This window comes from Clarias gariepinus, chromosome 4, assembly GCF_024256425.1.
Source record: "Clarias gariepinus isolate MV-2021 ecotype Netherlands chromosome 4, CGAR_prim_01v2, whole genome shotgun sequence".
Taxonomy (NCBI): domain Eukaryota; kingdom Metazoa; phylum Chordata; class Actinopteri; order Siluriformes; family Clariidae; genus Clarias; species Clarias gariepinus.
The window spans coordinates 31,387,847-31,401,860 of record NC_071103.1 but is presented as its reverse complement, the minus strand read 5'-3'; the positions used below and the strand labels follow the sequence as shown (position 1 = coordinate 31,401,860).

General features: G+C 38.2%; 1 protein-coding gene across 1 annotated transcript in view; it reads right to left on the bottom strand.

Moving 5' to 3' along the window:
* reck (reversion-inducing-cysteine-rich protein with kazal motifs) overlaps positions 1 to 14,014 on the bottom strand; it is a 65,466-nt gene that overhangs the window by 24,068 nt on the left and 27,384 nt on the right. The window contains exons 3-10 of the mRNA XM_053494475.1: positions 12,784 to 12,858; positions 10,745 to 10,781; positions 10,352 to 10,437; positions 8,568 to 8,615; positions 5,831 to 5,864; positions 4,472 to 4,669; positions 3,223 to 3,487; positions 2,918 to 3,091 (exon numbers count right to left, since the gene is read on the bottom strand). Of these exons, the coding sequence (XP_053350450.1) occupies positions 2,918 to 3,091; positions 3,223 to 3,487; positions 4,472 to 4,669; positions 5,831 to 5,864; positions 8,568 to 8,615; positions 10,352 to 10,437; positions 10,745 to 10,781; positions 12,784 to 12,858 (917 nt within the window). The remainder of the gene's footprint in view (positions 1 to 2,917; positions 3,092 to 3,222; positions 3,488 to 4,471; positions 4,670 to 5,830; positions 5,865 to 8,567; positions 8,616 to 10,351; positions 10,438 to 10,744; positions 10,782 to 12,783; positions 12,859 to 14,014) is intronic.

Here is a 14,014-nt window from a genome sequence, read left to right as displayed (position 1 = left end):
TCCTTCATTCCAAAAACAACTGGTGTAACTGCCTGTACGTGTTTTTTTGTTTGTTTGTTTTCTTAAAGCAGACCAACATTTTATTTGTAATACTAGCTCTTAGTTACACCTAACTGCCAACAGGAGTTGTGCTTATCTGAGTATGTACTAACCTAACCTCTAACTAGGACTGAGCGATTAATAAAAAAATTAATCAAACACAATTCGATGGTTCGATGTGTGTGTGAAGTTTGCATGTTCTCCCCGTGCTTGGTGGGTTTCCTCCGGGTACTCCGGTTTCCTCCCAGAGTCCAAAAACATGCAGATTAGGCTAATCAGTGTTACCAAATTGCCCGTAGTGTGTGAATGAGAGTGTGTGTGTGTGTGTGTCCAGTGCTGGATTTGCACTCCAACCCTGCCTATTGCCTTAAGTTTTTCTGGGATAGGCTTCAAGCCCCCTGCGAACCTGTATACAGGATAAAATGGTATTAAAATTTTAATTGTTTACTTACTTGTCCAGTTCCAAGTGAGGGTCGATGTAGTGTATTTTGAGTTACAAGCGGAACTGTTGTAGAGCTTGTAAAATGACCTGTGAAGCCACAAAGCAGCCTCAAATACCCACCATCTGAAGAGTTTTTTGCTGATACTAGCTTTCCATGTTCCCTGTTGCACTTCCTGTTGCTATACCCCCTGACTCACTTAACCACCATCCTCAAAGACGAAATCGACCCTTTCTCTCAGCATCCTTCGTGACAGGGTGTGCACTGGGTTTACTTACACTGCGCTGCACTGCAGATAAGCAAAACACTCCACAACCATATTTGTCCCCAACGGATTTTGTGCTCAGTTTGTGCTCTGTGCCACTGCCAAGTCCCCAAAGCAACAGCTTTTGAAATCTGCAGGGGTGCCCACTAGTGCAAATCTCTATAGGAAACCTTCAAAAGAAATCAAAGCCAGGGTTTGTTTGCATGACCTTTGCATCCCGCCGTAGAGGCAAGGGTGCCGTCATCTTAAAGAAAGATTCATCAACCCTGTCCAGTCTAAACAATACACAGAATAGTTTGGATAACTTTGAATGCCTGGCGTTCTGGGGGATGTGGGCAAAGATCCTACAAATAATGATATCTTTGACAAGGTAAAACATCTAAAGCAGAGGGAATAAATCTTAACAGCTTTCTTCGTGTAATGAATTTTCCTAGGTGACTTCTAGGAATAGAGGGAAAAATGTGCTTCAGAACAAAGAAAGTAATAATGATCGTACATGTAGTAAAATAAGGACTATGAGCAAGAACATAAGAACATTATACATTAAATTATATTTATTTATTATGTATATAGGTTCATGTTACGGCCCCTGTTCCCAGTCCGGAGAGAGAGCTGGAAGGGGCCGGTCCGGCCATCCACCGAGAGCAGAGTCAGCGCGAGCGCACGGAGGCAGGAGATGCCAACCTGCCCGCTGCCCACCTTTCCTTTCTCTATCTTTCCATCCTCCCTCCTTTAACACTTTCTTTCTCCATTTACATTAATAAATTACCCTTTTTTCCCGTAAGACCTCGTGTCCGTGCTTTATGGTGCCGCTCGTGCAAAAAGGGTAGAACCCGTTTCCAGGATAAGGCGGTATAGAAAATGAGTGAGTGAGAGTGAGTATATGGATAATTTTAATAAGAACAGATTATTCATTCTTTTATTATCTATATCTCTAACCATGTGTAGAGTAGCTTAAGGCACACCCCACATAGGGTGCAGGGCACAAGCACACACCTACACACCCCACCATACGCTATAGGCAATACGGAAACTCTAATCAACCTAGTGTGCATGTCATTGGACTGTGGCAGAAAACATGTAAACTTTAGGCCCACAGGAGAAGGAGCGGATCAAGACTTGAACCCTCAACCCTGGAGGTGCTAGTTGAAACTACTAAAGCACCACTACTAAGTCAATATGCTGCCAATAACTGTGTACGATCAAAAGAATTAGCCAAGGTTTTAGCATGATTGTGTATATTATCATTATATATTGTGTTAAATATGTAATAGTGCTAACATTAATGAGCTTATGAGCATGTAAAGCTAAATTGGACCTCTGCAGTAGGATCTACTGTTTTAGTAGACAACTGGTTTCTACTGTCTATTATGGTCATGTCTTGTATGTATTTTGACATTGTAAGGATGTTCTAGACAATGGTTTCTCTGGTGCTATTATTTTTTACATCCTTGTCTGTCAGTATTCATCACCAACAGCCACTGAAGGTCATAAAAGAAACTGTCCTCGCAAAGAACCCATGAGTGCTCCAATTCACCAAGCCACATCTGAAGGAAAACGCCACAGGCTCCTACCATCTGACAACAGTTCATCATCAAACCAGGAACATAAAGATGATGATACAGTTGAGACTCCGGCCCTAAAACCGTTGGGAGGGCTAAACAGAATAGCTGTGCTGGGTGATGTGGAGGGCATGTGAACCCACATACAATTTAGCAAGGGCAACAACCACTCCTAACATAATAACACAGACCATGTAGACCTACATCTGAGTATGAGTGAGATGACAACAGACTGGCCACTACACTACTGACAACAAACTGGCCACAGGTTATAATTCATTTACAGTAACCACATGTCTGGACAGCAGAACTGAAATGGTGGAGGTACACTCCTCCCTGGATGAGACAACATGGGGCAGGGACAGCAGTCCATCACAAGGCAGCATCTGCACACGTTCACACACTTGTTCACAACCTCGAGGCAGCTCAGAGAAACCTGATCCAAGTCACTTAGTGACCTGATTGTCAATGACATTTTCTTTAACAGTGAGATTGTCATAGACCGTTCTTTGTTCCAGTTCTTTGTGATATAGTGTAAAAATAACTCCCCCCAAAAATCCAGTTGGACAAACCACAACTCTAGGCTCTGGTAAAGTTTTGTAAACTGTTACCTGTTGTTAAAGTTGGTGCAGTAGGTGAGATCTTTGCAGCCAAGTTGGCATGGTTCCCTCACATCTGCCAGGCAGGTGATAAGATCGGTCTCCACAGGGCTGTACTCACAGACCTGGTCAAACTCCTGCCACGTCTGAGTTCCCCAGTTGGTGCTGATCTCCTGGCACATAAGTCTATTAAAAAATAAGTTACATAACTGCACTCAGAGTTGCAAAACACACATGTGGGCATCCGTTAGGTCACCCCTGCTTTGGGTTATGGCTAGTCAAAACCTAGTTTCGAAAAAATGTGACTGTGAGCTGACCTGCACTGTGAGGTATTCGCTTTGGAGCAGCAGTGGAGCTTGGCGCAGTCCATCTTGGCTGTTGGGGATGTCTCTGGGTCAGTTTTGGTAGGAGGGTGAGCGCTACCCAGAAAGCACTGCCACAGTGGGTCCTGGGGGAGGGGCTGGCTTCCGCACTCTTCAATCAGGCCTTCCATGATCTCATGCTCGGTGTTCATGGTCCGCAAGATCCGTTTACACGCCGTCTGGCAGTGTGCCTCCTCCGCCCGGTCACAACAGTACAGGCCTGGAGCAGCACATATGCTTACGGTTAGAAAGTTTGACAAGCAGAATGCATAGAGGTTTACTGGCACGGTGGAAAAGGTAAATGTCCTGATTAGGTAACAAACATTTGATCTGTTGCGCCTTTGAAAATGACATGGTTTAACTTTGCTCATCAGACAAGTGTAACATGAACACCAACCAAATTTTTGCAATAAAATATAAAGCATGAAGCCATAACAAGTAAATGAATATCAGAAAGTAACATAATGAGGAGAAAAATGAATTATATGACTGGGAAATTAGATCGCTGGATGTTATATGCCTTTTTTTTGCATAAAGTACGATCATATGAATAGATGTCGTTCCAGTCTGGCGATTTAGCTAGAAAAAAAAATACTATTTAAGTTTATATTTGTGGCAGCCTAGGGAAAACAATTTCTGACATTTTCTACTCAATAAAGTTGTGAAAATGTCATGTTTCTTCTTTGTATATACACTACATACCCAAAAGTGTGAGTATCTGACCATCCCACCTATATGTGCTTATTAAACTGCAGATTAAGTCCCTTTTTGCTGTTATGACCTCCATTCTTCTGGAAAGATATTTCAATAGATTTTAGGGCATGGCTAATGGGATCTAAGTTCATTCAGCCCCATAGCATTAATCAGATCAGGCAGTGATTTTTGGAGAATGAGGTCTGGGGTGCGGTCTGTATTCTAATTCTTGTCAAAGATGTTCAGGGTTGAGCTACAGTAGGCTACTCGGGTTCTTCCACACCCACCCTGGCGAACTATTTCCTAATAAACTTTACTTTATGCATTTGAACAATGTCATGCTTACAACTTTGTGGTTCCTTTTTGGAGAAGAACCACATGCGAGTGTGATGATCAGGTGTCCACAAACATATGGCCATATAATGTACCTAATTTTATAGCATTTCAAAATGGTTACTCCCAAATGTCATTGTAACATGTGGTTAGTAAAAGCACTGTGATTTCTGCTCACTATCGATGGGACTCCTGGTCGGATATGATTTGGTGTAGTTGGCCACGCAGCCGATGAGCTGAGGGCTGATGCTCTGGCAGTACTCCTTGACCGTATTGATCTGAGACACAGTGGGTGAGGAGTCTGTGCGGAAGATGGCCTGGCAGTATTCCCGGCAGTGAGTGTGTCTCCCTGCATAGTTGCAGCACACTGAGCCCACTGCAAGAAGACATGAGAAGGACACATCAGTAAAAACATCAGTCACACCTTCTAATGGTCTTCCATGATTTTTTTCCTTTCTAATGCCGTAGGCATCCAAAATATGCACTAATCTTCTTTAAATGGTTGATATTGAGATGTGTCAGCTAATAATGTATATATTCTTAAAGAGAGAGAGAGACAAGCACACCTACATAGAAATGCAAGGGGTTTTCAAATCAATCCGAGACTTTTAATTATGCAAAATAACAGAACACAGTTATGGGTTATAAATAAACTTTCTTAATTTCTCTATATAATCCCCTGCTACACCAATGCCTGAAGGTTTCTCAGTACGCCGGAGCCATGAACAGAATGCATGCTTCATGTCTAAAATACTGGCCTCCCAGGAACTCCTTTAATGGCCTAATTATGTGGAAAGGTCTGGGGCAAGAACAGAACTATACGGGGGGTTGTGGCAGTTATTCCCAGTCCAATTGCTGTAATCTCTTTTAAAAGTAATCATTCGCTGAATGTGCACGGGAACGACCGCAACGAGCTCTGAGCCACCTCAGCCGAGTCATCATTCAATGTACAAATATGTCTGAGTCTAATTACTGTACTGTGTTTAAAGTTCTGTAAGTGTCAATCGGTTTTACTTTTATTCTCAGGAAATCTTATCCTGGTTTAAACGGGACCCGCTTGAACGCCTTTTGTGTGTGGCTTGTCCTAAGGACATGGCCTAGACCCATCGGGTCACTTGAACCAAAGGTTATGCCCCACAGTGCAACAGGCTACATTTCAGGAGGTCCGAAGTCTGGACAGGAAACACATAACATCTGTGACTGACGGTGACTGCAGGGCATTGCTCACACATATGATCACAAATGAGCATTTCATTTACTGGTGAGCTCAATAGCGGGGTAAATTTCAGTGAGGGGACGGGAGGTCATGACCCTGCCTTGCAGGCACAGAGACGAGATTTGCCAAATAGAATGGTGTCTTGTTTCCTTTTCACGCAATTTAACATGCATCAAAATCACACAGCAGTGTAGATATTATACAACATTTCTTGAATGAAATACAAATTAGATGATATAGTATATGTGATATTTGGGTTTGTACCATCTTTAATATATTGCTCAATAAATTTGTAAAGAAATGCAAGTGATAAGTGCTTACTTTCATTTTTGGTGATACAGCTGTAGAGCGGTTTCTGCAGAAGAGAAAAGAGAAGCGTGTTAAAAACAGGCACTGCTGGATAGAATGCAATAACATATCTTTGATGGAGAAGGAAATTCTGTTACTTGCAGTCTTTGGCACTGCTTTGTTTGAGACATTTTTTTTTTCCGTGTATCAACATCAAAGAAAAAGCAGATAAATTTGGCACGCATTCAAAAGACTGTGTTTCGTCCCTGACATTTCAGATGTTTCAAAACTCCCATCTCATATTTTTGGATAGGAACATAAAAAGTACTGAGTACGTTCAAGCCGTTGTGTTTCTCCACACTTGAAAGCATGATTCCGAATTTGGCCATCATGAAAATATCAATTAAAAAGCACCCTTTTGAAGAGTTTTATAGCGCTGGTCATTATAACACCTTTCTTTGACTTGCATGCCAAGTAAATACATAAAAAAAAACGTCTTGGGACTCTCAGAAGTGCTTCGTGAAGTTTATCCTGTTGCGTGCTTTGGCTTGGAACAAGATTGCTCGTAAATTGAGGGCGTGAGATGAAAGGGGCTCGGGATTTAAAGCGGGAGTGTGTTTGCTCCAAACCAAACATTATGCCCAGTGGTTTGTTTGTTTGTTTAGACAAAGGAGGTGATCCAGATTTAAGGAGGAAATCAAGAAGGAAAAACACAGCCATGACAGTCACCGTGCTAAGCACTACACTAAAAACATATTTTTTAAATATTTTATTTTATTATTTAATAATTGCTTTATTTACTTCTTTTTTTTTACTTGCACCTTTTATTGACCTCATCTTTTAAACATCCAGATGTCTCAACTCCAGCTGTGTGTACACCATATCCATAAAGAATAAACAAACCATACAAGAACCTTCTTTGTGAGAGATGTAGGACTGATGCATGGGAAATAACTTTAGTACAGAAATAAAGACAAATAAAGTTTGTGTTCCCGTTCTGACGACAGAGCAACTTGCAATCAACCTTCTAGTCATGTGAAATAAACAGAAGATATAACGAGTCAGCACTGAGAAACTGGTTTTAGCGAATTACACCGTTGTTTGTCAGATGGAGTTTAATGCAGGAATAATTATGAAAAACATGTATAAACGTGTATGATTCTGCCAAAGGTCAACTCTGTTCAGGTCAGATGTATTTTTTTCTTTTAGACTTGATAATAAATACGATGTCATGGTACAATAAGGACAATTATGACGTTTGTACTCTTTTCATACTTAATCCTTAAATTCCAAAAAAAGCCTGGACAATATCACAGTATCAGTATGATCACATCCTAAAGTGTTTTTTCTCTCGTACCATAGCAACTGACATATTTATTAACAGTTATTTTAATGTTGGAAAACATCCATAAAAAATACAAATTAGTGTCCGTTATCACTTGTTTTTTAGACATGAGATAAGTGATAGTTCCAGCTTTATCAGTTCATAAAAACTGTCATTCTGATAATTTACTTTAATGTAAAATATTCCTTATTTGAACTTATCCTTTGACTAAGAGGGAGAGAGACACAGCACACATGTGATATTGGCCATTCTCACAGAACATCGAGTGGCATATGCCTAGTATAACTCAGGGTTGCCAGAATAAAATTTAAAACAAAATAAAAATTTGGAACTGCTAAAAAATCCAGTCGCTCTGATGGACCTAACTAAAGTAACTTTAATATGTCCCTTTGTGCTTTCACTTTTTTGTCCGTATTGTGTGTGCATGTATGTGTGTGCGCCCTGTGATGGGTGTACCCCAACCTGTGCCCAAAGTCTGGGCCCTGTACAAGATACGTTTTATAGAAGATGAATGAATAAATGAAGTATTCCAATAGAAAAAAACTATCAATCTGGCAACACAACTTAAGTCATGTTGTGACTTATTGACCCACTTAATGCACCACGTCATACATAAGTACTTTGTAATCTTGTTTGTTTCAATCCTTAAATGTTTCTTATGCAGCTCAGACCAGGGTCAACTAAGTACACATTCCGGATCGATTTTTACGGCATGAGCGCATTCAGAAATGAAGCTGACCCCTTTAATTTCATTTAACATTGCTAGGGGATAGCGTGTGCATTCTTCTATTCTGCTTAAATTACTGTGATTTGCCACACACACACCTACACTTATGATTATGCATGAACGGTAACCATAGAAATGAAAACATCTGTCCATTAATATTAATCTATCGTTTATGTTACATCTGGATCTATGCTGTTACACCCTCATACACCCTCTGACCCATCAGACTTGAGCATTCGGCTATGCCGTGGTATAAAGAAAATGAATCGACTCCTTTGTGCTAGTCATACTTGACAGTAGAAAAACACTATGGTCTAAGGCCCCTGTACAACAGACATCTTTACTGTTTGTACAATATTTTACATGCTGAGTCTCTCACTCTTATCAGATTGTTATTCACAGAAAACAAGTAGCTCATCAGAGATTAAAATCTGGATTCATTATGATTCATTAGGTGTTAAATAAGAATAAACAAGATCCCTGAGATGTTTTGCTATTGTTCAGAGCAAGCCTATGTCATGTTTGCAGTCTGCCTTGCTAGAGTAGTCCACTTCAGGCAGTAATGCTTAACTAAAACTACACTAAAAGCAAAACTTTCTCACTTGGAAGCTTTGATGCAACCATATAAAACTTTTTTGTAAGCATATTTAAGATTTTCATAATCAATAATTCTGTAATAGACTTAATAATAGACTTACCTCTGTGTCCTTTCTGCATACTTTTGTGATATCATTCTTAGATGATGCCTGAAAAAGAAGTAGTATAAAATAATGCATCCACGATTGAGGCTAATTCGAAATGGGAATCAAGAATTACACCAACGCGCTCCATACACACAGCAAAAATTAAAACAAACAAATTCAATAGACCATCCCTTTAATAATATACACCGCAGCTACATTATGGCTTAGTAGATGCGTGACCAAAACAATTTTGGTTTGGATGTAAATAAACAAATAATTAAGTACATTTGAATAAATAATAACTGCAGAGATTAAAATGTTTTAACTGGAAATAACTGTCTTAACCCTAACTGATCCAGTGAGTAGCTTCTCATTTCTTAAACAACCATGGCAGAAGACATACCCTGCGGTCATGGAAAAGATGTGTTTAAGAAGAGTCAAAATTTTGACCTACATTAAGCAAAGAAAACAACTAATGAGATTGCGGAAATTATGGAATTGGGTTAAAAACTTTGCAACACAATTATAACTTCCCCCCCAAAAAAAAATATGACTGGAGATTAGTTAAACACTTGTGAAATTACACTGTAAAAAATAGACAGTAAGACTCGCAGCTATTTTTAATAGTAAAAGTAAGAGCATTTCCAAACATACACACAATGTGACGAGAGCTCACAAGATTGGGACTAAACAGCTGTGTGTCCATAAGAAAACCACTTTTTAATAAGACTAACTTGGAAAAAAAGCTTAAAGATTGGACTTTGGGACAATGGAAAAACAGTGTGACACAGCATGGCTTATTCCAAAAAAGGGAAGTACACTATGAAAACTGAACGTTTTAAGATGAATGGAAAGATCATGGTATGTTTTTTTACTTCCTGCAGGAAGTTTAAAACCAGTTTGTCTCAGTTTGTGCCATTATGAGAAAACACGGGTCGTTAGAGCAAACATATCTGCAGCAGTCCGAGGTGCATGCGTGTGAAATACCCGAACTGACAGCGTTATGCACTCAAATAAAAAAGTAATGTTATGAACAGTTATGTACTGGATTTAATAATCTGCTTTAAAATAAGCTACTAATTAGATACTATCACTAGTTCAATGTAAATAAAAACCTGGACCAATAGATATTAATTAGAAAAGCTAAACTTAATATTTGTACTGGGATTATGTAATATTTTCACCGCTGAAATAACAGCGCTGAAGTGGTATAAGTGGCATATTACGTTTTTTTCGAATTGCTGATTTTTTTTTATATTCCTAGACTCAAACAGTGAAACATTGTTCTGGGAGCATGAAGAATCATTTTCACATATGAACAACAAGTCCTGACGTTAACCCTTATTGAAAGCATTTGGGATTGCAGGAGAAGCATTTACAGAATATATCATACAATATATAATCATCAATACAAGATCTTGGCCGAAATGTTATGCAACTCTGGACAGAAATAAATGTTATGATGTTGCATAACACTGTTGAAAAAATCGCCATAATCATAGTGAAGACAAAGTGATTATTTTTTAGGGGTCAAGCAGTGTATAATTTCACAAATGTATAAAATATTTCATATTTTGAAATTATTTTAAATCAAATATTGGATTATACACCATATAAACACTTTTACATAGTTCAACATTTATATTGTCTTATTTTGTTTGTATATGATTTTTTTTTCCAATAGAAAAAAAACATATCTAGAAATACATTTGACTACAGTATATTCAACATATTTTCACTTTCATAGACATATATAATCTTTTTGCAGTGTGTACAGTACAGTAATTCCCTGTATTTACCTGTTTGCATTCCCTGCGGCACTCTGCAGAAATAGCGAGTTCACAGCAGCCAAGGCCGACCCATCCATCTGATTTTCTTGATGCCCCTAAAACGGACCACAACCATACTGGTGAAGGGGCACAGAAGAGAAAACAATCTCTCCTTCTCTTCAGCTTTCATCAGAAGTTCAATAATACACACACACATTATTTATGAACCCCACATGATTATTATCTCAAAACTTTTTTTTTTTTTTTTACCGAATGTATTTCTAATGGTACTGTATGTAGTCAGTCCTGACAGGCATTTTAATAGACAGTGCATACAAGTCGTGACATTTTTAAGCACTGGGGCGTCTTTTGGGACTATGGGTACTGGGGAGAGAAAACGGGTAACCTTGCTTCAGGTCTTACCGGGTAATGTAGAGTTAATGCAGTTCCAAAGGTCATTCTGCAAAACAAATGACAGCAAATTATGATAAAACTTTAGAGATACTGTAAGAGATAGAATGTTTGCATCTTAAAAGTGCTACTACTTAAAAGTGTACTAGGTCAATGATCAAAATCTTTGGCTTAGCTGTAATAAAATCCGAGATGTGTAGCGCCACGCTGTTGTTGTGTTTCATAATTAATCCACTTTAAAATTTCTGGAATAACTTCCCAACTATTTTTGAGCTTACTTAATCTTATTTTAAAACGGTGCACTATGTTTACTGGGAGTTAAAGACAAACATAAATAATTAAAGCATTTACAGAAACTTAATACAGAAATCTAATTATTTATTTTTAAATAATTACTAAAATATCTATAAACTATTGATGAACTTAAAATGTCAACTTAAAGTGATTTTTCCCCCAATAAATATAAATATGCAAATCTTTCAGGGTGAATATTTTATCTGAAGTACATATACAGTATTTTACTGTAGTAACACTGCAGTATATTTTTATAGTAACATCTTTTTTAACATTCAATTCAATTCAATCTTATTTGTATAGCGAGTTTAACAATTGTCATTGTCGCAAAGCATCTTCAGAAAATCAATTATGGAAATTTGTGTAAATTGTAAAAAATGTCCATAAATCAAAATGATTAGATGGCAGCAAGGAAAAACTGTAAGATGGCAATTTTTAGGTGATAACAGATAGCAGGAATTGTATTGCAGTCATACTGTGTGTTAGACGGCTGGATGTTCATGCTGCAAGTCTTTAAGTTAATACGGAGTCCAGTTTGTTACTGGATGCTCAGGTAAAATGTAGGAAATTAAAGTCCTGACTATAGAAATTGAATTACCGCAGACCGCAGTTTTTTTCTTCTTTATTAAACACTGTACTGCCAGCAACAACCTCATTTAACTACTTTAACTATTTTTTTTTGATGTATGAACATTTCCCCAATACATAACTGTTACAACTTCATTTGAATACTATGAGCTCTAATTTTTCCTCATGTCACATTGATTGACAGCTATTTTCATACAATTTGCATATTAGGGTCATGATGAGTCAAAATGTGATATATAATTATTTTAATTGCCTGAACCAAACTTAAGCGAAGGCAAGGAATGAAATCCAGCTGCACTCCGCACAATGAACCCATTAAACTCTTGCCAATCTCGATATTGCTTTTCTTAGTGTTTTTAAAAAGTGTTTATCTCTTTTATTCGGCACGGCTCCAGAGAGCCTCTCGTTCCGGAATTAAAAAGGCGTGGATCAGAGAAACTCGATGACATGATTAGAACTTTCAGAGAAGCCACATGAAACAGTGTTGCAGCAGCAGCTACAGTCTCTCACAATGATAGTCACTTTAGACAAAGAAAGCACGCTGACCTATTCAAGGATTTTTCTGCCTTTCACAAGATGGCTAACAAAATAAACAGGACATTTTCTGAAGTTAGTGCTGTACGTCATTGTAAATATTCCTTCATGCTCTCTGGCTGCTGAAAAAAAGCAGCTCCTGTCAAAGAGCATCAGTGTTATTTATGAAAAGAAGTGGCAGGGGGTTGTGGAGGGGCACGAAGCATACATTTACACAAAATGAATGTTCACAATTTTAACGATTGCTTTTGATGTTCTCACCACTATGTGGTTCTTTAATTCACACATCGATTCGAGCGACTTAGTGACAGATTTTGAAGATCTCTCTTTATATATCTCTCTCTCTTTGCGTAGAGTGGTACAAACCACTTCCAAAATCCATTTGGGCAAATTAGAGATAGACACGTGTCCAAATAAAATAAAGCTTTCCACTTGATGCCTAATTAGAGACTGAAAGTAATTGCATGCTGTTCCAGCCGGCATTCCGGGTTTGTAATTAGGGATGAGGGTGGAGTAGATGTAGCTGTTTGTCAGCCTTTATCTTTCATACTTTTATTATTATCATTTTATTTACCCTGGTTAGATGAGACCAAAACAGAAAGTGTTTCTTTAAATGGACAGGTGGTTCTGCTTACCATAGACTCAGGACAGTAACTTGGTAAACGCTGCAGAAGGTGCTTCAAACGGGATTCACTTCTAATAGTTGCAAGCTGTGGGAAAAAAAGAAAAAAAAACATACCATTGAGACAAAAGCATGCAGCACAAATATAATTTTTAATATCAATAGCAAAACTGCTTTAGGCAGCCTAAATATGTGTGTGCTGTAGGCTGTTTCTGTAGCAGGAGCTCATAATAAAACACTGGGTTTATACCCCAGCGCTGTTGAATACATACAGTAGTTTACCCAGAACAGCACGGTTTGGGAAGTTAAACCATCTGTACGTCTAATCACATGTTGATATTGTTACATGTTGATGTTGTTATTAGGATGTACTCATCCTAATAAGCCATGATTCCGTCATTAACATCTTAAACAGAAACTTAAGACTATTGTTTTCAGTTATGGGGCTGTTTGTCTTTTTTCTATTTTTGTATTGGCCAGGGCTTAAACACACAACCCAGATTTTCCCTTTTGTGACATCATATGACAAGAAACCCTCCCCCAGCTTAATGTTCAGCCCGGCTCTACGCAACCCCACCCAGTATTTTAACTTCAACTGTATATTGCTAAATATTGAGAATTTATTTTAAATATCTTACTTATAGTGTACGTATTATATCAATAGTATTGTACTGTACATAATTATAGAAAGAGGGTGTACTCAAAGGAAACCCACCAAGCAAACCAAGCAAAATCTAGGCTCACAAAGACAAAGGCAGGACGTAAGCACTGGACATGCAAGGTCAAGGTGCCAACCACTACGCCACCATGCTGTGTTTTTCCTCTTATTGACTTCAGCTATATAAAGTGACTTACCACTTACTAATTACATAATTCATAAAAAGAAACAAACTTGTCTTTTGGAAAATAACTATACTGTAGATGCATAATATTCATATTTATTTTACTGTTATTATATAAAAGTATCGTACTGTAATTATATAAGTTCCCTCCTGCTGCAATCTCACTTGGACATCCCAGAAACCGTTCCCATGAGCAGCTCCTCTGACTCTGACCACAATAGTAGCCTCTTTTCCCGTAGTCTGGTCCCGACTTCTTCCATCTTAGGGAATTTTTTTTGTGCTAGCTTATTAATAGCGTAGACCCAGATTTCTGCAACGCTGCAGAATTATCTAAAGAAATGTTATTCCTAGTGAACACTACGTGGGAATCAAAATCTCATTTTACTCTACACATTATCTACA